The sequence below is a fragment of the Oncorhynchus keta genome, chromosome 24, assembly GCF_023373465.1.
Source record: "Oncorhynchus keta strain PuntledgeMale-10-30-2019 chromosome 24, Oket_V2, whole genome shotgun sequence".
Lineage (NCBI taxonomy): Eukaryota > Metazoa > Chordata > Actinopteri > Salmoniformes > Salmonidae > Oncorhynchus > Oncorhynchus keta.
The window spans coordinates 15,054,554-15,082,007 of NC_068444.1; the positions used below are offsets into that span (position 1 = coordinate 15,054,554).

Sequence of the window (27,454 nt, forward strand, 5' to 3'; positions counted from 1 at the left end):
GAAAATAACATTCAAAACCAAATAAATCCCTAACTTCTAACACACCCTCCATCCAAACCCCCTTTCCCAACCCCATTAAACTTGATATATATCATGCTGAAACACTCCACCCTTCAGATTGTTCAGCATGTCAACAATCATTTCAACAGTAACATCTGTAGGCCATCATTGTAAATAATAATTTGTTCTTAACTGACTTGCCTAGTTAAATAAAAAATAAAATAATATTTTACTCCAATATCTCTTTTGTCATCTCCACAATAACCTTCAACCTGGCATTTCTGCTTTCCACAACCCAAGTCGTATTGATAACCTTACGAATAAAAGCTATGAAGTCAACATTATTCATTATCAAAGTGTGCTTTGACACCGCACATTCATGAACACAAGATTTCTGAACGGGCCTCGAAACCATGCCAGGACCATCGGAAGCACCATCCCCGACAGTAGGGTCGGACCATCAAGTTAAATCCAATATTTTCATATTGGACATACATATTCCACCATACAAAATGATCTGTACATCGATTCTACTCAGGAGCACTTCTAGTTTCCAAATTCACAGTTTACACTCTGAGGAACATCACTTATTCTACAAACAAACAATATACAGTTGAAATCGGAAGTTTACATACACTTCGGTTGGAGTCATTAAAACTCGTTTTTCAACCACTCCACACATTTCTTGTTAACAAACTATAGTTTTGGCAAGTCGGTCAGGACATCTACTTTGTGCATGACACAAGTCATTTTTCCAACAATTGTTTACAGACAGATTATTTCACTTATAATTCACTGTATCACAATTCCAGTGGGTCAGAAGTTTACATACACTAAGTTGACTGTGGTTTTAAACAGTTTGGAAAATTCCAGAAAATGATGTCATGGCTTTAGAAGCTTCTGATCGGCTAATTGACGTAATTTGAGTCAATTGGCGGTGTACCTGTGGATGTATTTCAAGGCCAACCTTCGAATTCAGTGCCTCTTTGCATGACATCATGGGAAAATCAAAAGAACTCAGCCAAGACCTCAGAAAAAAAATTGTAGACATCCATAAGTCTGGTTCATCCTTGGGAGCAATTTCCGAATGCCTGAAGGTACCACGTTCATCTGTACAAACAATAGTACGCAAGTATATACACCATGGGCCCACGCAGCTGTCATACTGCTCAGGAAGGAGACGTGTTCTGTTTCCTAGAGATTAACGTACTTTGGTGCGAAAAGTGCAAATCAATCCCAGAACAGCAGCAAAGGACCTTGTGAAGATTCTGGAGGAAACAGGTAAAAAAGTATCTAAATCCACAGTGAAACGACTCCTATATCAACATATCCTGAAAGGCGTCTCAGCAAGGAAGAAGCCACTGCTCCAAAACCGCCATAAAAAAAGCCAGACTACGGTTTGCAACTGCACACAGGGACAAAGATCGTACCTTTTGGAAAAATGTCCTCTGGTCTGATGAAACAAAAATAGAACAGTTTGGCCATAATGACCATCGTTATATTTGGAGGAAAAAGGGGGAAGCTTGCAAGCCGAAGAACACCATCCCAACCATGACGCATGGGGGTGGCAGCATCATGTTGTGGGGGTGCTTTGCTGCAGAAGGGACTGGTGCACTTCACAAAATAGATGGCATCACGAGGAGGGAAAATTTGTGGATATATTGAAATAACATCTCAAGACATCAGTCAGGAAGTTAAAGCTTGGTAGAAAATGGGTCTTCCAAATGGACAATGACCCCAAGCATTCTTCCAAAGTTGTTGCAAAATGGCTTACGGACAACAAAGTCAGGGTATTTGAGTGGCCATCACAAAACCCAGACCTCAATACCATAGAAAATGTGTGGGCAGAACTGAAAAAGCGTGTGCGAGCAAGGAGGCCTAGAAACCTGACTCAGTTACACCAGCTCTGTCAGGAGGAATGGGCCAGAATTCACCCAACTTATTGTGGGAAGCTTGTAGAAGGCTACCCGAAACGTTTGACCCAAGTTAAACAATTTAAAGGCAATGCTACCAAATACTAATTGAGTGTATGTTAACTTCTGACCCACTGGGAATGTGATGAAAGAAACAAAAGTTGAAATAAATCATTCTCTCTACTATTATTCTGACATTTCACATTCATTCTGACCTAAAACAGGGCATTTTTACTAGGATTAAATGTCAGAAATTGTGATAAACTGAGTTTAAATGTATTTGGCTAAGGTGTATGTAAACTTCCGTCCTCAACTGTATTTATTCAAAAGTCAAGAGATGCAATTGGGTTAAAAAGCATACTTTATTCATAACAAATATCACAATGAAGTTAATTAATCAAATACTTTTCATGAAATGTATCAATCAGTAAAACATAAGTTTCAAATTATATGCAAGATCCTCTTCATAGAGTCAGCCCACTGGGCACAAACTGGTTGAATCAACATTGTTTCCACATAATTTTAAGAAAAATATACATGTGATAATTGGAGCGATATTAACCTGTAGCAACATGATCTCACTAGGATACTGCCTCAAAAATATATACTTGATTTGTCTCTCCAAACACTTGACCTGGTGCAGATTTTGGCAAGTAAGGCTGGCAGATTTAAATGTGTGAAGTCTGGAGCCTTCTCATCATCAGGATAATGTAGGTGATTTACAAGTATACCAGACAGTTAACACTCCATTTACTGATCACATTGTTTCCATTGTTTTTGCTGAAGCAGTTAGCTTCTCAGCTAATCACCTGCTAATAGTCAGAATGTGTCACCTCAGTTATAGGGCAAAGCCAACAGTGCAAGTCTGGCATAGAATGGCATTTTATTTCACACTGGAAGCAAACTAAGAGTAAGTTAAAATAGTTAAAGCACAAAAGTGCAGACTTGACCCATGTTTTATGGACACAAACAATCAATAGTTTTTCCTGTACAGTGCTATGTGTGTACCATTTAGTGTCCAGGGGCCACACGCAAAACCTATTTGACCACAGTAAAAGACTAGCAACACTTCATATGACCTAGCTTTTTCTTCAAACTCATCTGTTTTGTAGTCTAGGGATTCTAGTGAGTAGACTAGACCCTGGTTTTATGGACACACAATTGATTGTTTTGCCTGTACAGTGTCCAAGCACCCCACATTAAACTGTTTGACCACCGTAGAAGTCCAGCAGCACTTCATATGTATGACCTAGCTTTTTGTTCAAACTCATCTGTTTTGTGCAGATAATTGTGTACAGTGCAATGTATGGGTCTTTCTATAAACAATGGGGCCCATGTGTGACATTGGGATCAACATTTCAAAATGGTTTGAAACCAAAACAAAACGTATTTTTATGCAGTTCCACATGTACTTAGAATAATATATGCAAATTGGCCCATAACTCTACCTATACAACAAAATAGGCCTAGGATTATACATTCTTTAAGCATTTAAAATTACAATTTTCAAGGACCTCAGTTTTATACAATTGTATAATGTATTGAATAATGTGGACATACCTGACTAAATAAATGGAAAACATGAACTCATTACCTTGATGCCTTCTTTCTTAAATCTAAGGAGGCCGTGCTGTCAATCATTCAATCAATCAATCAATCAATCAAATGTATTTATAAATCCCTTCTTACATCAGCTGATGTCACAATGTGCTGTACAGAAACCCAGCCTAAAACCCCTAACAGCAAGCAATGCAGGTGTAGAAGCACAATGGCTAGGAATTCTCCCTAGAAAGGCCAGAACCTAGGAATAAACCTAGAGAGGAACCAGGCTATGAGGGGTGGCCAGTCCTCTTCTGGCTGTGCTGGTGGAGATTATAAAAGAACATGGCCAAGATGTTCAAATGTTCATAGATGACCAGCAGGGTCAAATAATAATATCAATTTCAATCAAGCAGACAACAACAGATGATCAACATCAATTCACTAGGGATATTTTTAGAAATAGGGCCTAACATAGAATAATGTGGACGTTGTGTTGTTATGCGTTAATAACATTTAGACTACGTTACCCAGCAGGCTAGGCGGATGGTTAAATAATGCCTTGCATGGCTAAACATGGAGTTTTCTAGCTGAAGTATATGTTCATTAAAAGTAGTTAAACCTATCCCCCAGTTTGTCATTATATAAGGAATAAACATAACAGACGTGTCTGACTAAATAAATTGAATGCATGCATGTCGATTTTCTGAAGCCTATTGTGGCCGAAGCAGGCACAGATAATACATCCATGAATAGCCATAGCATTAATCTCACCATTTCACTCTCACCGTTGCTGTTTTTATAACGAGAAAGCGACCAAAAACTTGTTGTTGAAGCCAACATGTTGTTGTCCTCATAATAACCGCACGTGGTTTTACCGCAACAGAGTAAGTAGAACAACACCCTTCAATTGAAGCAGCAGGAAACAAAGGAAAGTGGCCACATTTCTCACAAAAACAGATCAAAAATGAAATCATGCATCATTATAAGGCAGCAGGAGAACTTTACTATGTATATTTTGGACAACTTTTACATCACTACATTTCTATAAAAAAAAAATCATGTACTTTTTACATTTTCCCTGACATCCAAAATTATTCGTTATATGTTGAATGCTTAGCAGGACAGGGAAATTGTCCAATTCACACACTTATCAAGATAACATCCCTGGTCATCACCACTGTCACTGATCTGGCAGACTCACTAAACACACATGCTTCATTTGTAAAGGATGCCTGAGTGTTGGAGTGTGTCCCTGGCTCTCTGTAAATAAATTAATACAAGAAAATGGTGTCGTCTGCTTTGCTTTATATAAGGCATTTGAAATGATGTATACTTTTACTTTTGATACTTAAGTATATTTTAGCAATTACACTTAAGTACTTATACTTTATATATCAATTATACTTAAGTAGCCTACTGTATACATCACATTACATTTACATTTAAGTCATTTAGCAGACGCTCTTATCCAGAGCGACATAAAAGTATAGCATTGTACAGAAAAAACTATAAATTGTGTCCGTAAAACCAGGGTCCACTCACTAGAGTCCCTAGAATACAAAAACAGAGGAGTTAATAAAAAGCCAGGTCAAAGGAAGTGTTGCTGGTCTTTTGTATTTATTATGGATCCCCTTGGCAGCAGCTACTCTTCCTGGGCTCCGGCAAAATGGAGGCAGTTATGCAATTTTAAAAACATTACATTCACAGAATTCACAACTGTGGTCAAACAGCTTAAAGTGGGGCTTAATGAAAACATTAAGCTTAAAAGAAAATACTTGAGTCATTGCTAGCACAGGGGGTCAATGTTCGAGTGCGGGGGGGTCGTGTCAGAGAAGAGTCCAAAGTGTAAAACTGTACATGTTTAGAGATCACGTAGCCCTCCCCACCTCTCCCTGCCTTAAAGTATTTTCCCCACACATTTGCAAGAGCTGTTTTCACAAATCAGACAAGATGCGTGTGTGGCAGGCCCTATTCAGGTGATTGATGTCGTAGAATGGTGCAGTGGGTATTGTGTAATATTTTCATGGAAAATCTACCTTGAATTTACAAGCAGAGTCCACTCTCATGACCATATCATACAGTGCCGTGAAAAAGTCATTTCCCCCTCTCAGATTCTCTATTTTTGCACATGTTTTTATATTCAATGTTATCAGATCTTCAACCAAAACCTAATATCAGATAAAGGGAACCCGAGTTTACAAATAACAAAGTGATGAATCACCCAATGCCCCTGTGTGAATGCCCCCTTACACTCAATAACTGGTTGTGCCACCTTTAGCGGCAATGACTCCAACCAAACGCTTCCTGCAGTTATTGATCAGTCTTTCACATCGTTGTGGAGGAATGTTGGCCAACTCTTGCATGCATTTTTCTTTTTCTAAAATGGTATTTTAGTAAATACTTTAACGCTTATTTTTCATAAACTGCATTGTTGGTTAAGGGCTAGTATGCACTTTACTGTAAGGTTGTATTTGGCGCATGTGACAAGTCAAATTTGATTTGAACTGCTTTAACTCAGCGACATTTGTGGGTTTTCAAGCATTAACTGCTCATTTCAAGTCCTGCCATATCTCAACTGATTAGGTCTGGACTTTGACTAGGCCATACCAAAACTTCAAATGTGTGGCTTTTTAGACATTTTCATGTAAACTTGCTTGTATTTTGGATCATTGTCTTGCTGCATGACCCAACTGCGCTTCTGCTCACAGATAGATGGCCTGACATTCTCCTGTAGAATTATCTGATACGGAGCTTAATTCATGGTTCCTTCTATTAAGGCAAGTCATCCAGGCCCCGAGGCAGCAAAGCATCCCCAAACCATCACACTACCACCACCATGCTTGCATAATGGGACCCCATGTCATCCAAAAAGTTAAACTTTTGAATCTGTCCATAGAACATTCTTCCAAGAGTCTTGATTTTTTAAAATCGTACCTTTATTTAACTGGGCAAGTCAGTTAAGAACAAATTCTTATTTTAAATAACGGCCTAGGAACAGTGGGTTAACTGCCTGTTCAGGGGCAGAACGACAGATTTGTACCTTGTCAGCTCAGGGGTTTGAACTTGCAACCTTCCAGTTACTAGTCCAACGCTCTAACCACTAGGCTGCCGCCCCAAAATGATGATCATCCAGGTGCTTCTTGGCAAACTTAAGTCAACTTTTTGGATGAAATGGGTCCCATTATGTCTGGCGAAAAACAAACACAGTAAGAACCTCATACCAACGGTCAAGCACGGTGGTGGTAGTGTGATGGTTTGGGGATGCATTGCTGCCTCAGGACCTGGACAACTTTGATGCACTGCAAAGTAACTGGCATCTAGTGAACAAGAGAATATATTGAAAACTGATAAGGCACACAGGATATATTTTGATTATGTGAGATGTACCATATCCATTTATTTTTAATGAAAAGTATTCATTCCAGTTTTGGAAAATGATACATTGAAACACACTGTTTTGCTGATTGAATACAAAACAAAATATACAGCAAGTGTATAATTTGGTAAACACAAATTAATGTACAGTACATCTGAAATTATTTGTCACTTTGATACAAGATTTTAAACTTGTATGACAAATATTCAAATAAAATGTGCAGAAAAATAACAAATACTCTGAAATGAAATATTTTTTCCACTTTATAAAAATAAATACAAGATGGGTATGTTTGCAAACGTAATCATTTGCTACTTTAGGTAGCTATAGTATATTTTTATGATAATAATAGTTATTGTTAAGTTAATCATTAATTAGGCCTACTTAAGTTAATATTGTGTTTTTCAGTCAGTAATCAAAAGTACAACATATACATTTGCTGTGCTGTTTCATGTAGTTTCTTCTTCTTCATAACCAAGGCAGCATTGGGAACATTAGTGCTTTTGGTAAACATACTTCTGAAATGTGCCTGCATTCTATCATGCAGAAACAAATCTGTGAAAGGTACTCATTCAGTATTTTGGCTTATTAGAGGCACGTGTGAATTACAACAGGTAAGACCATCCACATTCAAGTGAAATAACACGACTCAACAAAACCAAAATATGATTATGTCCAATGACTCCACGGCTTATCACAACAGGCTCAATCACTGTATTCCTCCGTACTTAGAGAAACATACTTTGCATCGTCTCTTGATATTCTTACTGCAGATTTAGAACGATATGCTCAGCTGCCCACATGGTTTTAGTCTATTGTGGAGACAGGCAGCCCAATTCTGATCTTCTGCCCAATTATTGGCAAAATATCTGATATGATTGGTCAAAAGTGAAGAAAAAAACCCATCAGAATTGTGCTGCCTATCTAAAACGCAGCCTTAGTGTCATATAAGTGTCACAGATGTAACATCTCAAATCTCATGTTACACAAAGGACAACACCTAGGAGAACATGAATGCTTGATACCTGATAACAGTCACACAAACTCAGAGGGGGGGCTAAGTAAAAGCTGTGGATGGGGCTGAAAGGAGGCATCTCATGTGGCATTTGAGGAACAGCGTTGGAGAAGAAGGGCGTGGCACATATCACAGACCCTCACTGGTTTTGGCGAGGCAGGGAGGGGCAGCTCGTTGTCAGAGCAGGCATTGCAGAAGATCTCCCCACAGTTTCTACAGTGGTGCTAGAGAAATGAGACGCATGGACAACACAAATCAGCTAACCTAGGCAAGAAGTACACCACAAGGAAAAGATATGCGTTATGGTTTGCATAGTTTTACAATTAGAATGGCAAATATGTCACATCTTTTTGTGTTGCATTGCTGGTTAAGCACTGTCCCAATTAATTTCACACAAAAAATGTAATGAGTTTAACCTAACCTTTCTCCGAGAGATGGAGAACTCCTTCTCACACAGTTTACAGATGTTGGCGTCTTTGTCCTTCAGCCAGATCTGGCCCCCCTGGAATATTTGATTGTAAGATAGGCGACTCGTGGAACAGCATGGTCCAAGGTTAACATGCATGTTAGTAGATCAGTTGTTTTCATAAGAACAAAAAAATGGTCTGATTGGACTGAACTTTCACTTGAATAACAATGTAGAACTCAAGAGACACTTACCTGAAGAGCTTTATTTGCCTCTTTTATGTCCTCAATTTTAAGTTTTGATCTGTGTTAAGAATAAGAAAAGCCAGGCATCAGTTTACAGAGTTCACGTCTCTCAATTTATCCTAAAAGGAACTTTGCAACAGTATGTGCACTAACTAAGGCCAAGAGGCATATAAAAGGATCATGGATGTGATTATAGTCCCTCTTCCACAACATAAAAGCATGTTGCTCCTTTCCACTCCTTTCTGAAAAGGTACATTGAGATTGCTCTAACGGATGTGGGTGAGGGTGCATTCCTTTTTGAAAGACAGACCGTGTTAAATAAAAACACATAAAATGAGGAGTTTAAAATAGACAAGTACTCGCTAAGTTTGCATCCCAGCTCCTCCAGGGCCTGTTCCTGTTCGTCACATATTCCAGTCAGCTGGCTGTTCTCATCCTGCAGCCTGTGGAACTCCTGGAGAAAAACATGTCAAATACATCAGTCCACTGTGTGTAAATATACTCCATCTCTGTGACACAACGTCAAATGGAAAATATGTTGAACATGATGTTTTTTAAATGCCACAATGTCACAAAAAGCCACACGAGGAACCCTCACAAACCTTTTTAAGTCCATTTATTTGCTGGGCTTCAGCACTGAGCTGGGCGACGATGTCTCGTTCCCTCTCCAGGTTGTTTTGTAAGGTCTGCTGCCACTCCTTCTCAATCTTTAGGTCTGTCTCCAGCTGCAACCTACAACAGGAACAACATCCCGGATAACTCTATTCAGTCTGTATCGCTGAAGATTGGCGCTAAACATTTAAAAGTAATTTCCAACTGAGTCGACATTTGTAGCGTTTACCATGAAGGCACTCTCCGCTAGCACGGGAACACTGCCTTTAAATTTCAAATCACACTGTAACGCTGAATTTCTGCGATACAGAATGAATAGAGCCCCAAATCTTCATTTTGGTACAGAGACAAACAATATATTTATTATATAGAAGGATCAAGTGCTAAGAGCTGCTGTAAATATACCGTATGGATGCGTTCTTACCTCTGCTTCTCTCTCTGGGCTATCTGCTTTTGGAGGCTGTCGGCTTTGTTGACAAAGTCCTGCTTGAATTTGCGCGTTCCATCTTCTGCGGTCCAGCGGTCCCGATCAACCTCCTGTAATCTGGTGTAATTCAAACCAACTGGGTAAAACTGAGGCTCCAATCACAAGGAAAAAGGGGTGCAGGGGATTGGGATGCAATGGGACAAACTGGCAAAAGAAAAGGGGGAGGCCAAACATCTACAGGCAGACCATTCTGAAGAGAAGATGGTCAGACATCTACAGGCAGACCATTCTGAAGAGAAGATGGCCAAACATCTACAGGCAGACCATTCTGAAGAGAAGATGGCCAAACATCTACAGGCAGACCATTCTGAAGAGAAGATGTCCAAACATCTACAGGCAGACCATTCTGAAGAGAAGATGGCCAAACATCTACAGGCAGACCATTCTGAAGAGAAGATGTCCAAACATCTACAGGCAGACCATTCTGAAGAGAAGATGGCCAGACATCTACAGGCAGACCATTCTGAAGAGAAGATGGCCAGACATCTACAGGCAGACCATTCTGAAGAGAAGATGGCCAGACATCTACAGGCAGACCATTCTGAAGACAAGATGGTCAGACATCTACAGGCAGACCATTCTAAAAGAGAAGATGGCCAGACATCTACAGGCAGACCATTCTGAAGAGAAGATGGCCAGACATCTACAGGCAGACCATTCTAAAGGAGAAGATGGCCAGACATCTACAGGCAGACCATTCTAAAAGAGAAGATGGCCAGACATCTACAGGCAGACCATTCTGAAGAGAAGATGGTCAGACATCTACAGGCAGACCATTCTGAAGAGAAGATGGTCAGACATCTACAGGCAGACCATTCTGAAGACAAGATGGTCAGACATCTACAGGCAGACCATTCTAAAAGAGAAGATGGCCAGACATCTACAGGCAGACCATTCTGAAGAGAAGATGGCCAGACATCTACAGGCAGACCATTCTGAAGACAAGATGGTCAGACATCTACAGGCAGACCATTCTAAAAGAGAAGATGGCCAGACATCTACAGGCAGACCATTCTGAAGAGAAGATGGTCAGACATCTACAGGCAGACCATTCTGAAGAGAAGATGGCCAGACATCTACAGGCAGACCATTCTAAAAGAGAAGATGGCCAGACATCTACAGGCAGACCATTCTGAAGAGAAGATGTCCAAACATCTACAGGCAGACCATTCTGAAGACAAGATGTCCAAACATCTACAGGCAGACCATTCTGAAGACAAGATGGTCAGACATCTACAGGCAGACCATTCTAAAAGAGAAGATGGCCAGACATCTACAGGCAGACCATTCTAAAAGAGAATATGGCCAGACATCTACAGGCAGACCATTCTAAAGAGAAGATAGCCAGACATCTACAGGCAGACCATTCTGAAGAGAAGATGGCCAGACATCTACAGGCAGACCATTCTGAAGAGAAGATGGCCAGACATCTACAGGCAGACCATTCTGAAGAGAAGATGGTCAGACATCTACAGGCAGACCATTCTAAAGAGAAGATGGCCAGACATCTACAGGCAGACCATTCTGAAGAGAAGATGGCCAGACATCTACAGGCAGACCATTCTGAAGACAAGATGGTCAGACATCTACAGGCAGACCATTCTAAAAGAGAAGATGGCCAGACATCTACAGGCAGACCATTCTGAAGAGAAGATGGCCAGACATCTACAGGCAGACCATTCTAAAAGAGAAGATGGCCAGACATCTACAGGCAGACCATTCTGAAGAGAAGATGGTCAGACATCTACAGGCAGACCATTCTGAAGAGAAGATGGCCAGACATCTACAGGCAGACCATTTTAAAAGAGAAGATGGCCAGACATCTACAGGCAGACCATTCTGAAGAGAAGATGGTCAGACATCTACAGGCAGACCATTCTGAAGAGAAGATGTCCAGACATCTACAGGCAGACCATTCTAAAAGAGAAGATGTCCAGACATCTACAGGCAGACCATTCTGAAGAGAAGATGTCCAGACATCTACAGGCAGACCATTCTAAAAGAGAAGATGGCCAGACATCTACAGGCAGACCATTCTAAAAGAGAAGATGTCCAGACATCTTCAGGCAGACCATTCTGAAGAGAAGATGTCCAGACATCTACAGGCAGACCATTCTAAAAGAGAAGATGGCCAGACATCTACAGGCAGACCATTCTAAAAGAGAAGATGGTCAGACATCTACAGACAGACCATTCTGAAGAGAAGATGGCCAGACATCTACAGGCAGACCATTCTAAAAGAGAAGATGGGCAGACATCTACAGGCAGACCATTCTAAAAGAGAAGATGTCCAGACATCTTCAGGCAGACCATTCTGAAGAGAAGATGTCCAGACATCTACAGGCAGACCATTCTGAAGAGAAGATGTCCAAACATCTACAGGCAGACCATTCTGAAGACAAGATGGTCAGACATCTACAGGCAGACCATTCTAAAAGAGAAGATGGCCAGACATCTACAGGCAGACCATTCTGAAGAGAAGATGGTCAGACATCTACAGGCAGACCATTCTGAAGAGAAGATGGTCAGACATCTACAGGCAGACCATTCTGAAGACAAGATGGTCAGACATCTACAGGCAGACCATTCTAAAAGAGAAGATGGCCAGACATCTACAGGCAGACCATTCTGAAGAGAAGATGGCCAGACATCTACAGGCAGACCATTCTGAAGACAAGACGGTCAGAAAGTGGCAGGACAGTTTGTAACATTTCTATGGACACAATCAGGGAGCTGATTTAACGCTGGCAATTATTTTTAAAGATTCATTCCACGATCACAATTTCAAAACATCTAACTTTATTATTTCATGTGATAAAAGACAATTATTATACTTTTTATTGGCTATAATGAGTAGAGTATTTGCTCTTACAGATATGTTTGAGTGTATTAGTTATTACAGTACCACAATAACAGGATGCACTACAAAACTTCCTTTAGTGAAAGAAGCTCGTCTTAACATTAGACTGATTAAAAAACCAACAAACTTTTTAAGAACAGTCAACCCATTACTTTACGATACTGCATATGAACAAATCCCCTGCCTAGTGTTTGCTGAGAGTTAGTGGTTGTGTTTGAATGCTCAGAAAGAGATGTCTTTAACAAGCTTGTATTGGTGCTCAGTGTCTGCGCTGGCACATTTTACGAATGACATGGCGAGCGTTCGCGTCTGGCTTAGCAAATCTTTATCACTATTGAGACCAAGTAGACAAAACAGGAAGTGTATCGATGTAGGAATATGTATGAAATTATACGTATGAGGGTAAAAGATCAATGTAGAAATATGTATGAAATGAAACATGAGGGTAAAAAAATGGAAGCAATAAAAGACAAGGAAAAGAAAAGAGAAATAGGAAGTCAATATCAGGGAACTTCCATTTGACCAAAATAAATAAGAAATTGTTAAGCAAAGTATTCTCATAAAAATATCACAAAGAAGATGGCGTTAAACGAATGGAAGAGAAAGGGAGAGATGGTCCATGTTGACTGAGACACGACAAAGCTACGGTCACACAACACAACAAGACTACAGCCAAGTCAATGCTCCAAAATGGATTTGTAATAATGGTAAAACATACATTCATAACAATACACCTACATGCAAAAAGAGAAAATACTCTGCATGCCACTGGGCCAGTTTCCTGCACACAGATTAAGCCTAGTCCCAGACTATACATCTCAATTGAAAGTATTTTTTAGTCCAGGGAAAGGTTTACTCTGTGTCCAGGAAACCGGGCCTTAAATATTACCTTCAAATAATTTAAGAGGATATTTTAAGTCAACTCCCTTACCTTTGTTCCAGCTGTTTCATGGTTGCTGTGATTTGATTGGTCTTCTCCTCCAAACGAGTGATCATGTCGTTCTTCTGTTTCATGCCGTCATCGGAAGTCTGGTCGACAACACAGCAAAGCCATCAGATCAGTATAGTCACTGGAACATAACCTGATACCATAAACAACATAGCAACTCTATGCACAAAAGCACCAGCAAAATCCGCCACACAAAAAGTTCCACGGCACCTGCATTTTTGAGTACATTTCCACATTGATGGCCTTGACTTCATCCAGCTGGTGGCGGAGGCCGATCAGTGTGTCCTGCTTTTCGTGGATGTCCTTCTCCAACAGTTTCATGGCCAGATCCATTTCCTGCTTCATGCTCACCTGCACCACCAACTCATTCTCCACATCCTACAGCGGGGGACAAGGAGAACAGCTGTCAGTCACCCCAAATTCTGCTCAACTATAAAGCACTGACCTTTCTCACACAGACCATACTACTGAATGCTCATTTCAGAATTCTGCATTGGCTTATGTTGGCAATGTTTCCTCTATTGTAAAGGTGAGAGTCTCCCCTTTCTACATTAGCTGCTTCCTCTGCCAAGAAAAAAAACATTGGCTTCAATGGGTTTCAACTGAAAATGTGCCCCATATAGAAAAATGATCAAGAGGAAATGCTGGATGACGACAGACCTGGCGTAGTTGACACTCCTCCCTGAGCTGCTTCCTGGCCTCGTTGTACATCTCGTCCAGGCCCTGCCTCGACTTCTTGTAGGTGTCCAGCTCCACGTCCACGTCCACCTGGGTCACCTGACAGACAGTGACACCGAGGTGACATTAGTGGATTAGACCAAACCCACAATACCTAATACCACAAACATTACAAATGAGGAACAAGGTTCTACAGTTGACTGACACGGAGAGAGAACAGGAAAAAGCATACCTCAAGTTGCTGCTGAGCTTTCATGAGAATAACAGTGTTCTGATTTCTAAGCTGATGATTCTCCTCTTGTAGTTTGATTATGTTGTTTTTTGCAATCGCCAGCTACAATGAAAAGAAGTTCAAATGAATACCAAATCAGATGTATAAAATGGTAAAAGATCCGTAATGTTATTACTGTACTAATGAGAGACTTTTCCATACCTCCTCAATGAGTTTAGAGTTTGATTTCTCCAAGTTATCGACCCTCCCTTGTAAGCCGTGTACTGAAGAGCTGTGCCAAAGATACAAGTGCTAATTTAGTGCCATTTCATAGTCTCTCCCAACAGGTGTTTGAAGAAGCACAACTGCTTCAAGTATCGCAGGTTTAAAACAGACTTAAAAAAACGTCCTCACAAAACACAAGTACTTTCATTGTCTTTTAGAATTACATTTCCTGCAGTTGAACTAGTGAGCTTGAGTTCTTTAGAGGTTGAGCAATGAGTGTAAGACTATAGAAGAGAAGAGACACCTTTATTTGCGTAACCAGTGCCAACAACTTGGTCTAAATAAGAGCTTCCTCAGCAAAATAACACAGTTGAGCGATTATCAAACACACACAACCAAAAAAACAATCACAATGATACAGTATGATAAAGAAAAAATATTAAAGTACTTACTTAAGCTGCCTGTTTAATTCTTCAACGTAGTTCTTCTGGTCCAGGATGGCTGCTATTTGACCATTTCTATTGGGAAAACAAATCATGGAAGATAAATCAGAAGCGAGAACATTTATGTTCGAAAGTAGTAGTATTAGAAGTATTTTTTTATATAGAAGTATTTTGAAGTCGGAAGTTTAAATACACCTTAGCCAAATACATTTAAACTCAGTTTTTCACAATTCCTGACACTTAATCGTACTATCTTTGGTCAGTTAGGATCACCACTTTATTTTAAGAATGTGAAATGTCAGAATAATAGTAGAGAGAACTACTTATTTCAGCTTTTATTTCTTTCATCATTTGGTAGTATTGCCTTTAAAATTGTTTAACTTGGATCAAACATTTCAGGTAGCCTTCCACAAGCTTCCCACAATAAGGTGGGTGAATTTTGGCCCATTCCTCCTGACAGAGCTGGTATAACTGAGTCAGGTTTGTAAAGGCCTCCTTGCTCACAAACGCTTTTTCAGTTCTGCCCACAAATGTTCTATGTGATTGAGGTCAGGGCTTTGTGATGGCCACTCCCATACCTTGATTTTGTTGTCCTTAAGCCATTTTGCAACAACTTTGGAAGAATGCTTGGGGTCATTGTCCATTTGGAAGACCCATTTGTGACCAAGCTTTAACTTACTGACTGATGTCTTGATGTTGCTTCAATATATACACATCATTTTTCTCCCTCATGACGCCATCTATTTCGTGAAGTGCATCAGCCCCTCCTGCAGCAAAGCACCCCCACAACATGATGCTGCCACCCCCGTGCTTCACGGTTGGGATGGTGTTCTTCGTCTTGCAAGCCTCCTCTTTTTCCTCCAAACGTAACAATGGTCATTATGGCCAAACTGTTCCATTTTTGTTTCATCAGACCAGAGGACATTTCTCCAAAAAGTACAATCTTTGTCCCCATGTGCATTTGCAAACCGTAGTCTGGCTTTTTTATGGCGGTTTTGGAGCAGTGGCTTCTTCCTTGCTGAGCGACCTATCAGGTTATGTTGATATAGGAGTCGTTTTACTGTGGATATAGATACTTTTTTACCTGTTTCCTCCAGCATCTTCACAAGGTCCTTTGCTGTTGTTCTGGGATTGATTTGCACTTTTCGCACCAAAGTATGTTAATCTATAGGAGACAGAACACATCTCCTACTTGAGCGGTATGATGGCTGCATGGTCCCATGGTGTTTATACTTGCGTACTATTGTTTGTACAGATGAACGTGGTACCTTCAGGCGTTTGGAAATTGCTCCCAAGGATGAACCAGACTTGGAGGTCTACAATTTGTTTTCTGACGTCTTGGCTGATTTCTTTTGATTTTCCCATGATGTCAAGCAAAGAGGCACTGGGTTTGAAGGTAGGCCTTGAAATACATCCACAGATACACCTCCAATTGACTCAAATGATGTCAATTAGCCGATCAGAAGCTTCTAAAGCCATGACAATTTTCTGGAATTTTCCAAGCTGTTTAAAAGCACAGTAAACTTAGTCTATGTAAACTTCTAACCCACTGGAATTGTGATACAGTGAATTATGTGAAATAATCTGACTGTAAACAATTGTTGGAAAACTTACTTGTGTAATGCACAAAGTAGATGTCCTAAACGACTTGCCAAAACTATAGTTTGTTAACAGAAATTTGTGAAATGGTTGAAAAACAAGTTTTAATGACTCCAACCTAAGTGTATGTAAACTTCTGACTTCAACTGTACTTTTATCTTTCTCAGCGTATCCAAGACAATGTGTCGTAGTAGCTATATTTTAATGGATATATTCCATCTCGTTAAAGTAACAAGAGTATCTACTTTACCTTTCTTCACTTCTGTAGTCATCAATGTCATTTTTCAAGTACATGGAGAAGTCAATGACCCCAACCTAAGAAATGTAAAATGTCACACAGCCAGTATGTTGAACATTTCTGGATAGACTTTGACCACTATATTCCTTCTCAAATTGGTCTGAGACAACTGGAGTATAAACATCTGCTGCTACAATCTGAATAGACTAGAAGCACAGCTGAACTGTTTAGATTATACTAATTTGTTTGGGCTTTGACAGTTGTAGATACTAGTTTGATTAGATTGTTGGGATGCGACGAGTGCTCTCCACGAGGTGAAAGGAACGCAGATCCTGAGTCCACGGGTAGGACCCTGAATAACATTGAGGTGTCCTCTCACTTGCCTATTTTAAAGGCTGTCATGGGGAATTTTAGAACAATGACTGAAGTGTGTGTGTGGGGGTGACTCACCTGTGTATCCAAGTCTTCTCCCTTGACACAAAGGTTGGCATCGATCACATTGAGTCCCACCAGCAGGCCAACAATGACAGCACCCTCCTCCTCTACCATCACAGCAGAATTCTCATAGAAATCACTGTGGGGGTAAAACGCCATATTTCACATCAAACCATCATCACATACAATGTTTACAAATTAATAACTAAAATATAGTTGTTGCATAAGTTCACCCCCTTTGTCTATGCAAGCACGGTCAAGTTAATAATGTTGCTGTGGATATTTTTTCCACTTTGACAGTGTTTTGTGTAGATCATTGACCATATTTTAAAAATGAAGTTTCACTTTTGTAACAATAAAATGTGAAGCTTCACGGGGGGGATACTTATGATAGAATAAGCAGTGATGGTATATACAGTGCCTAACAGTTTTCTTGTAGAAAATAACTGACACCACTTCTACCCATCTGAAGGTATTAGCGTCTCGTCTGCTGAAAAGCAGATGGTGAACCACTACTGAGGAGGCTCTCTGTCTGCCGGCCCAAGGACTTGAATGGAGATGAAGATTTGTGTGAGAAAAACCAGTGTGTGAGTGAGTTTAGACTGGGTGTTCTTCCAGTACCTTAGCAGGTCCTTTCTGGTGATCAGAAGGCGGAGGTAATCAGCCAGCCTCTTCTGCATCAGGGCTAGACGCAGCCAGGCCCGAGCTCTGCCCAGCGGAGTCCTACAATAACAGAACAAAAACTACAGCCAAACACTGTGTACTGATATGTGTTGACATTAGATGTGGCGTTCATGTTTTATGATCGACATGCAAGTTGTTTTCATGTTTAACAACCTGGCTGAGTCATCATCTTTATAGCACATGGAGGAAACTGTGTATGCTTGTTTTCCTAGGTTATAGAACATACAGTGCAAAGTATTCAGACCCCTTCCCCTTTTCTCATTTTGTTAAGTTACTGATATGTGTTGACATTAGATGTGGCGTTCATGTTTTATGATCGACATGCAACTTATTCTAAAATGGATTGAATAATTTTTCCCCCTCATCGCATAATGTTGTTTACTCCATGTGTTTTTTTTTTAACCTTTATTTAACTAGGAAAGTCAGTTAAGAACAAATTCTTAAATTCTTATTTTCAATGACGGCCAGTGGGTTAACTGCCTGTTCAGGGGCAGAACGACAGATTTGTACCTTATCAGCTCGGGGATTTGAACTTGCAACCTTTCGGTTACTAGTCCAATGCTCTAACCACTAGGCTACACTGTAACTCTGTGTTGTTGTCTGTTCACACTGCTATGCTTTATCTTGAGAACTTGCTCTCAACTTGCCCACCTGGTTATAAATAAAGGTGACATTTCAAAAATTAAAAAATGGCAAAGATTTTTTTTTTTTAATAAAAAAAAAAAAGTTGAAATTTTAAGCAAAAAAATTAAGTCTTCTGACCCTTTGCTATGAGATTCGAAATTGAGCTCAGGTCCATTCTGTTTCCATTGATCATCCTTAAGCTGTTTCTACAACTTGATTGGAGCCCAGCTGTGTTATATATTCAATTGATTGGACATAGGGCTGTGGCGATTAAAACATTTCGTCAGCCAGTGATTGTCAAGCAAATAACTGTCGGTCTCACGGTAATTGACTGTTAATTAGCATAAACACATTTAGCATCTCCTGGCTTCCACACACAGCCTTCAAGCCACTGATGCTGACCTTTGGACCATCTACATTTTAAGAAGTCTAATAAATCCATGTAATATAGTCTACACCATCACAATAAATCCATGTAATATAGCCTACACCATCACAATAAATCCATGTAATATAGCCTACACCATCACAATAAATCCATGTAATATAGTCTACACCATCACAATAAATCCATGTAATATAGTCTACACCATCACAATAAATCCATGTAATATAGCCTACACCATCACAATAAATCCATGTAATATAGTCTACACCATCACAATAAATCCATGTAATATTGCCTACACCATCACAATAAATCCATGTAATATAGTCTACACCATCACAATAAATCCATGTAATATAGCCTACACCATCACAATAAATCCATGTAATATAGCCTACACCATCACAATAAATCCATGTAATATAGCCTACACCATCACAATAAATCCATGTAATATAGCCTACACCATCACAATACATTAATGTAATATAGCCTACACCATCACAATAAATCCATGTAATATAGCCTACACCATCACAATAAATCCATGTAATATAGCCTACACCATCACAATAAATCCATGTAATATAGCCTACAGCTTCACAATAAATCCATTATTTATTTTAGACAGGTCTAAAGCATGAAATGAAAAAATTTTAGTCTATTTCAGAAGAACATAATAGCATACTCTGAGTTGTCCTTATGTCCTGATCTGTCAAATGGCGTTGGGCTACACATGTTCATTTAGCAAACAAGATTTGCTTAGAATTAGAATTTTGTGGCATTATTTTATAGTATGAAGAATAAAATTGAACAAATATGTTTTCTCCAAACGATTTGAGGGAGTGCGCAATTCTTTGTTGAGCCGTTAATAAAGAAATAGGTACTCCTATATGCTTAAATTTAGAGTTATTAATATAACTTTAGTTGTTCTACAAACATGGGGCTATATGTTTTGATTTGTAATACATTGTAAGGCTGCATGATGTGACTAATGAGGATTTGAAAAAAGTCACTTGAAAAGGCATGAGCTCTGCTTAGTTTTTTTGCGCAGGCTGTACACACTTCGTCAGTCTCTCATTCACAATTTGAGAAGCACTTGATAATGTCTTTCAAGTGAAGACAGACACATCCGGGACGCAACTGCGTGAGTCCTTATCCAAATCTGAGGTGCATATTGCAAGAACTGTCCACATTTAGTTTTAGGCCTAACGAACAGCAAAAGCACTAGCCTATGTCAATCTACTATCCCCCATAGTACAAAAGTTGACCTATTCTATTCTGTGCAATAAATAAATATTCCAAACATAGTCTGGGACAGTTGCGGGATGCGATAGATCCCAAATGAACACAACCACTAGCAATCCAAAAGAAACATTTTTATGCAATGAGAATGACGCAACAGATCAAAACGTTTAGCTTAAAATGTTGATAAACTATCAGTCTATTTCTTCACATTATAAGCGCAGCGATGCGCACACGGCAGTAGGCTATAAGAGCAGATGTTGTTCTATTAACGGGAAAACACCATTATCAAAATGAACACAAATGTGATTATGCATGTAATGCTTTTATTATTAATGTGCATTTTTATGGTGAAAGTTATCTTCCCAGACCTTGAAACTCACGCGCTGCATACAGTATGTATGCCAGTTAGACTCTACACCTGTTGTAAAGCAGATTAATGTGCTTCATTTTAAAGAAGTTATTTGGCCACTTTAGTTGTGATTACAACCCTTATCAAAACATCCAGGCCTATGGGCTATGCTACATGAGGTGTGCAACTATTATTTGAAAAAGTAGAAGGGGGGAAAAAATGCAGTTTTGCCTTAAGCTGGGCATCATTCACATGTGATAGGCTAATATTGTCACCGATCACACTATTTCTTGATTTAATCTTGTCTTTACATATACTACATAATATATGTGTGAAATTGGTTTTGATTTAAAATTAACCACTATCATGCACCTGTCTCGAAGCAGGGGCAGGGGGGAAAAATACATGTAATCTCTGCACTTAAATAGCAAATGGAGGATGCTTTTCCTGTGGTTCATTTTCATGCCAGCTAGGTAGTCTATACTCCTGTTGTAAAGAGAAGCAATGTGATTAATATTTGCTTAATATTAGGAAAGTTGAGAAATAAATATAGTAGGCCTAGCCTATAGAAAACTGATGGGATCCTCCTCTTTTTAGAGGCCATCACTCAGTTCTCACACAATTGCATAGCCTATAGAATTGTTGCGCAACACAAGCTTATGGGCGCTCATGAAGTGTTTGATTAGATTTTAGATTACATTTGCATTGATGTCAGAGTGATTAGAAGGACAATAGAGTGCTGAGTACCAGGCAGTTAGTATCTTTGGTAGGCTACTAATGACAATCAGCAGCATCAGAGCTTGGTGAAGTCTAATTACCGTGACTAAACGATCACATAGAATTCGACTAACTTCAGAACTTGTGACCGCTGGTGTGGTGGTAATACGGTCACCGCAGCCCTAATTTCACATGATTTGGAAAGACACACACCTGTCTATATAAAAGGTCCCACAGTTGACAGTGCATGTCAGAGCAAAAACCAAGTCATGAGGTCGAAGGAATTGTCCGCAGAGCTCCGAGACAGGATTGATACAGGGAAGGGTACCAAAACATGTCTGCAGCATTGAACACAGTGGCCTCCATCATTCCAGCTCTTCCTAGAGCTGGCCACACGGCCAAACTGAGCAATCGGGGCGAAGGGCCGTGGTCAGGGAGGTGACCAATAACTGGATGGTCACTGTCAGAGCTCCAGAGTTCCTCTGTGGAAATGGTAGGCAACCATCTCTGCAGCACTCTACCAATCAGGCCTTTATGGTAAAGTGGCCAGAGATCTGGAGTGGCCCAACCAGAGCCTGGACTTGAACCCGATCGAACATCCCTGGAGAGACCTGAAAATAGCTGTGCAGTGACCTGCACATCCAACCTGACAGCGCTTGAGAGAATCTGCAGAGAAGAATGGAAGAAACTCCTCAAATACAGGTGTGCCAAGCTTGTAGCGTCATACACAAGAATAATCGCAGCCATTATCGCATTTAAAGGTGCTTCAACGAAGTACTGAGTAAAGGGTCTGAATACTTATGTAAATGTCATATTTCATTATTGTAGTTGCTTTTTAATTAGCAAAAAAAACGAAAAACCTGTTTTTGCTTTGTCATTGCTGTGTGTAGACTGATGAGGGGGGAAAAAAAATCACATTTAATCAATTTTAGAAAATGGCTGCAACGTAACACAATGTGGAAAAAGTCAAGGGGTCTGAATACTTTCCCGAATGCACTGTATGTCTTAACCTTTCCATATGGGGTTCCCTTTATAATCTGGGCTGAAATTATGCTTCACCAGAGTTTCAGTCTTAATGAAAAACACGAAGCGAAAGTACAAAAATACATTGAGGCACTTCCTTTTTCTGGCTCAAGTTTCTCTTTAGCATATCAGTGAACACAGGGATCCAATTAGGCCTAGTGCTTTTAAACTAGTAGTATACTTTCTGCTTGCAGTGAACCGTAGTGGTCATTAGGGCCTACAAATGGAAACAAAACTAACGTGAACACAAAGTTCATAAAATATACATTTCTGAGAAGAAAATACACTGTTCTGCTGGTGAGCTCAAATGTGTCAACCCCTTAGTTAACTGAAAAACATGACAAACGAAAGCCAACATGTTTGGGCATGGTGTCAGCCTGTTTCAGGGCGTAAAGATGAAGGCTGACACCGTGCCCAAATGCATTGGCCTGATGGTCTTGTTCTTAGCTATTTTTAACTAAATGTCACGAAAATAAAGGCTCGATTCAAATCCTTATCGCTGAAGATCAGCTTTACATCGTGATTGACATTTAAAGCCAATGCTCCCTCATTAGTGGAGACTGCATTCAAGGTAAATGCTGCATATATCGACTTCATCTGTAATTACCTTAAACTTCAAGCGTGCTACATCGTTGAACTTTGGCGATACGGATTGAATCAAGCCCTAATCAAGAAGTTCATCTCTCCATTTTTCTACATAGAAATGTCAGCTACAGTCATCTCTCTCTATCTCTCTCTCTTCTGGTACCATACTTTAGTCCTGGTAGGTCCCTGACGCTGGCTGCGATCTCTCCTGCCTCGGGACACAACTTCTCCACCATCTCCAGAGGACCCCACAGAGACTTGTTGTATCCAAGAAATGACTTCTTCACTGTGGGTGCAAGAATAAACATTGAGCCTTATCTCATGGGTAATTTTACACAACACAGTCGAGAAAGTATGTTGTTGCATCTTTTAACATTCAAGAAAATAATGGGAAAGGGGAGATTATAGCATATTTATATATTCCGTCACGTTCTGCCAACAGCGGGCGTTGAGTATGATACAGTATGTGTTGATGAATGAACATAACAAATCATTATGTAATAAAAATGTGTCCATGAGCTGATAGTGTCAACATTATGAATGGGATTCAACTAGTTCTGCACCATGGTAACAATGATAAGTGAATACCTCTGAGACCATGTTTGAGGCAGTGCTCCATGACAACGAAGAACTGCTGGAGTGGAGGGTAGTCGGAGTCCAGGGTGCGTCCAAAACTGAGGGCCGACTCGATCAGGCCTTTGATGCTGAGCTTGGCCATGTTCAGCAGGTTGGCTCTCTCCATCGCCATAGGGTCCCGCAGAGCTGGAGAGGGAAGGAAACAGACCCACATTTGGGAGTGATCAATTCAAACACTACCTATAGTATGTCAACAAAGAGCCATGCCATTATGTTTTGCATAGTGGTGCACACAAACATACAGCACATGTTGACATCTGTAATGCCTATCTACATTACATCAATAAACAGTCACAGTCCATTTCATAGTTCTCTGCAATATGTGTTGTACAGACATGACACCGTATGTAGGCACGTTATTGGGTTTCATCCTGGCTAATAAATAACCTTTTCTGATCAACTAAATTTGCGATGAGTGTTTCATTACTATTTCTGATCAAACCAGAAGAAAACATTGATCAGAAACAGATTTGCACTGTGGCCTTTAGCTGTAAATATGCAACTGACACATGGGGGCAAATGATGCCATCTATCATGTTGCTATTCTGCTTCAGATCAGAGTCGTCAGTAGTTGAGAGATCTATTAATGTGCGTTACAGGCCTGTTTCCACTCCACAAGGGATGCAACTGGTCTCAATCACCCAAAGTAAGTGCAGCAAGCATCGCATCTGGATCACGATATGAGCTCGGGGTGTGGTTCTAACTAGCTATTGGTTAATCACACAAAAACATCATAAGGTTATCACCATTTGACAGTGAATGAGTTGAATTGATAAGAGAATAATTCCAAACAGATTCTTCCGCCGATGCGTAAACTCACGCAGAAAAATAGATGCATGTCGCACAATCAACAATGACCGACACATATGCATTTGATACTGTAGCAACATGTATGGAGCAGGAACGGGATGACATGACAGCTGTGTTGATCTATGCAAAATCAAACAACAAAACAAGACGAGCACATAAATCCAAATTACCTTGGGCACTCCATTCGTTTACAAAAGATGTGGGTTCCGCTACCTTCGCCAAAACATGACTGCTGCTTCCTGAAAAGGTCTCTGATGCTTTCCTGGCTAGTGCAAATATGGGGGCCTGCCATCTCCCGTCCCCGGCTCTCATGGTCGTGGACGTGGTGGTGCTAGCTTTTTCACCCGTCGATTTTTCTTCCTGAAACCTAAGGATTCCGAATACTTGAGACTTCTCTTTGTTGCTCTCTGCTTCAGCTAATGTAAGGTCGTGCTCTGCAGGTGTCGCCATCGTCGAAATATCATACGGACAATTCACCTGGCGACCATTGTTGCAGAAATGTCTGGGATAACATTGCTAAACCATCCAATCCCAACACTATAATGCCTATCACATTTCGTCTACATTCTAAGTGTGAACGCCGCTTTCACAGTCATCAATGACAAATGACTATCCCTTATTCGCCGCAGAGTGTAAAGATCCTATGAAGCCGAATCCCTCAGGTCCGTATGGGAGGCGTCAAAAACGCACACAATGCACTACGTAATGGCGTGAGATACTTGGGATTCTGCTACCCTCTACCGCGGGCTGGAAGAAATCAAGTTATTTCTGCACACAATTTGGAGTACTGTATAATATAATGATATGGTATCAATTATTTAAATGGAGTAAAATAAAATACGATTTAAGTAATTCAATATTAATAAAACAATTCGTATACTTGCCTAGCTCTATACAGTGTTTAGAGAAAATAGAAGTGTTGATCAGACATGAATATTTCTTGTCATTAAAAGTTCACAGATATGAATAATCTTACTTAGTAATGAATGAAAAATGTTCACTAGATAAACTTGATGCATGTCCCTCCAAAGTTAATAAATGATCCGAAATTGATAGTTTTCATAATTCAATGGAGCATTTCAGTAGGATTCCAGTTTTTCCATGTCTGTGTCTGTAATACTCAGTTTAAAAAATAGTGTTGTGGCCAATTGTACCACAATATGATTGAGAAGAAATTGTAAGCTATCTGATCTTGTTTACCTTGACTGTATGCAAGTCGCTCCATGCTCTCAGTGTGAGTGATGCCCCAGCGATGTAAACTCTGAGGGGAATACATGGTGAAAATCACTTCAACTCAAGATGGTCTGGGGACCTGGACAAACAACTGTTTAGTCTGCAGTAAGAGAGGAGAGAAGTCGAAGTGTTACACAAATACAGGGATGCCAACTGAGTGCCCACACAGTGTCAGTTGGTCACAAACCAACATACAACAGGAATATTCTGACGCAGTATAATGTGCACTTTATTGTCCTTAGTTTTGAATCTGGACCATAACACAGCATGTCATGAACTCATGGAGAGAGATAAACAAAATGATAAACAATGTAACAAATCCAAGCAATATGATTATAAATATGTTGGTCTTGGATCCATTAACTAAATAAGCTGAACATTGTTCCGTGGAACCATACAGATTCTATTAACTTGCCTATTCCATTTCCTGATTCTACAGTCGGAACAGCCTTCTTATATTTTCAGAAGCAAGCAGGAACCATGACTGTGGAGTCCATTGTCTCCACTGACAGTGTCAGTAACGTTTCTGCTGTTTTCCTGCTGATTTGCCAGTCAGTGCTGCACTATCATATGACTCTGATTTCCTGCGGCACCCTCCCTTTCTACCAGTTACACGTGGACTGAGATATGTCCTGTACACTCTGTAACATCCTCCCTGAGATGTATATTCTATACTGTAACATCCTCCCTGAGAGATATAATCTACATTATAACATCCTCCCTGAGATATATATATATATTCTATAATGTAACATTCTCCCTTAGATATACTGTGACATCCTCCCAGAGATATATATTCTATACTGTAACATTTTCCCTTAGATATACTGTAACATCCTCCCAAAGATATATATTCTATACTGTAACATCCTCCCAGAGATATATATTCTATACTGTAACATCCTCCCTGAGATATATATTCTATTCTGTAAGATCCTCCCTGAGATATATATTCTATACTGTAACATTTTTCCCTGATATATATATATATATATTCTATACTGTAACATTCTCCCTGAGAGATATATTCTATACTATAACATCCTCCCTGAGATATGTACTCTACACTGTAACATCCTCCCTTCTGTAGAATGTTCCCTGAACATAAACTAATTAACATTATACACTAGTACTAAATGAACCGCTGGACTGTCTGTCTGGACTCTGATGAAAATAGTGCTGACTTACCTCAGGCAGAGCAACGATAGCAGCAGCACACTGCTTGGCTTGTTTCAGATGGGCTCAGACTGACTCAGTAACTCCAGATCTTGCCTGGCTGGGTTGGGGTCTGTTGGGTGTGCTGCATTGGGCCTTGGTACTGAGGGAGCCTCATCCCTCTGCAGTCAGTCACAGGCAGAGAAGAGGGAATGTCGCCCAGTGGAACAACTCGGAGCACATAGTACACATACGGGCAGCAGATGAGAGGGGTCGATGAGGGCGGAGGAGGAGTCTCCTGTTTGAGGAGGGGCAGGAATGGTTCTGCTGATGGGGAGGAACAAGCCTACAAAGGCCGGCCAATCCCTGGCCTCCTGTAGTAAATGGAATGCAAAGACATTCAGGAAGTGGTTTAAGTGAGTGACCCCAAAGATGGTGGAAGAATTAAGATGTCCCACTCAGGCCGTTTACCATTAAAAAGGTCAGTTCTCGTCTGCCTAACGGGGTGGGGTGGCTGTATATGAAGCAGAAAACATTTGGGAGTAGGATGTCTCGCTTCCTCTTCCGTCTCTGGTGACACCTCTGTTTGTATGAATGCATTGCTAGCAAAATGCATGGAGTACATAGATTAAGATATATCAAGATGATCTCATCACCCAAGATGTATTTCAGTGATCATTCACAGTGACAAAAATGTATCAAATATTAATGTGGATATTACTTTCAAGTGACCATTCATTATTTAGTAATTAGTGATATATTTGTATT

At 40.1% G+C, this 27,454-nt stretch overlaps 1 protein-coding gene across 4 annotated transcripts; it reads right to left on the bottom strand.

The window, feature by feature from the left end:
* Positions 1-6,817: 6,817 nt before the first annotated feature.
* LOC118357688 (RUN and FYVE domain-containing protein 2-like) lies at positions 6,818-26,905 on the bottom strand. 4 transcript variants are annotated; one of them, XM_052477861.1, is made up of 19 exons: positions 26,720-26,905; positions 25,499-25,631; positions 23,441-23,614; positions 23,021-23,138; positions 17,856-17,957; positions 17,250-17,373; positions 16,812-16,876; positions 14,972-15,037; positions 14,517-14,586; positions 14,316-14,417; positions 14,066-14,182; positions 13,616-13,783; positions 13,388-13,485; positions 9,534-9,653; positions 9,100-9,229; positions 8,857-8,951; positions 8,507-8,555; positions 8,268-8,348; positions 6,818-8,070 (listed from the first exon to the last, which is right to left on the bottom strand). In XM_052477861.1, exons 2-19 carry the CDS (start codon positions 25,572-25,574, stop codon positions 7,927-7,929), a joined length of 1,899 nt encoding a protein of 632 aa, XP_052333821.1. In that variant the 5' UTR covers positions 25,575-25,631; positions 26,720-26,905; the 3' UTR covers positions 6,818-7,926. The 4 variants fall into 4 exon arrangements, with proteins under 4 accessions (XP_052333821.1, XP_052333822.1, XP_052333820.1 ...); XM_052477862.1 differs by having other exon boundaries at positions 25,499-25,559; positions 26,720-26,904; XM_052477860.1 differs by lacking the exons at positions 25,499-25,631; positions 26,720-26,905 and adding an exon at positions 24,469-25,023.
* Between the last annotated feature and the right edge of the window lie 549 nt (positions 26,906-27,454).

Excerpts from the sequence above, each read along its gene's own strand:
- LOC118357688 (XM_052477860.1), bottom strand. The coding sequence starts at position 24,748 with ATGGCGACACCTGCAGAGCACGACCTTACATTAGCTGAAGCAGAGAGC. Across the intron at positions 14,418-14,516 it reads ACTCTAAACTCATTGAGGAG|CTGGCGATTGCAAAAAACAA; the intron begins GTATGGAAAAGT and ends TTTTCATTGTAG. Across the intron at positions 14,183-14,315 it reads AAGCTCAGCAGCAACTTGAG|GTGACCCAGGTGGACGTGGA; the intron begins GTATGCTTTTTC and ends ACTGTCTGTCAG.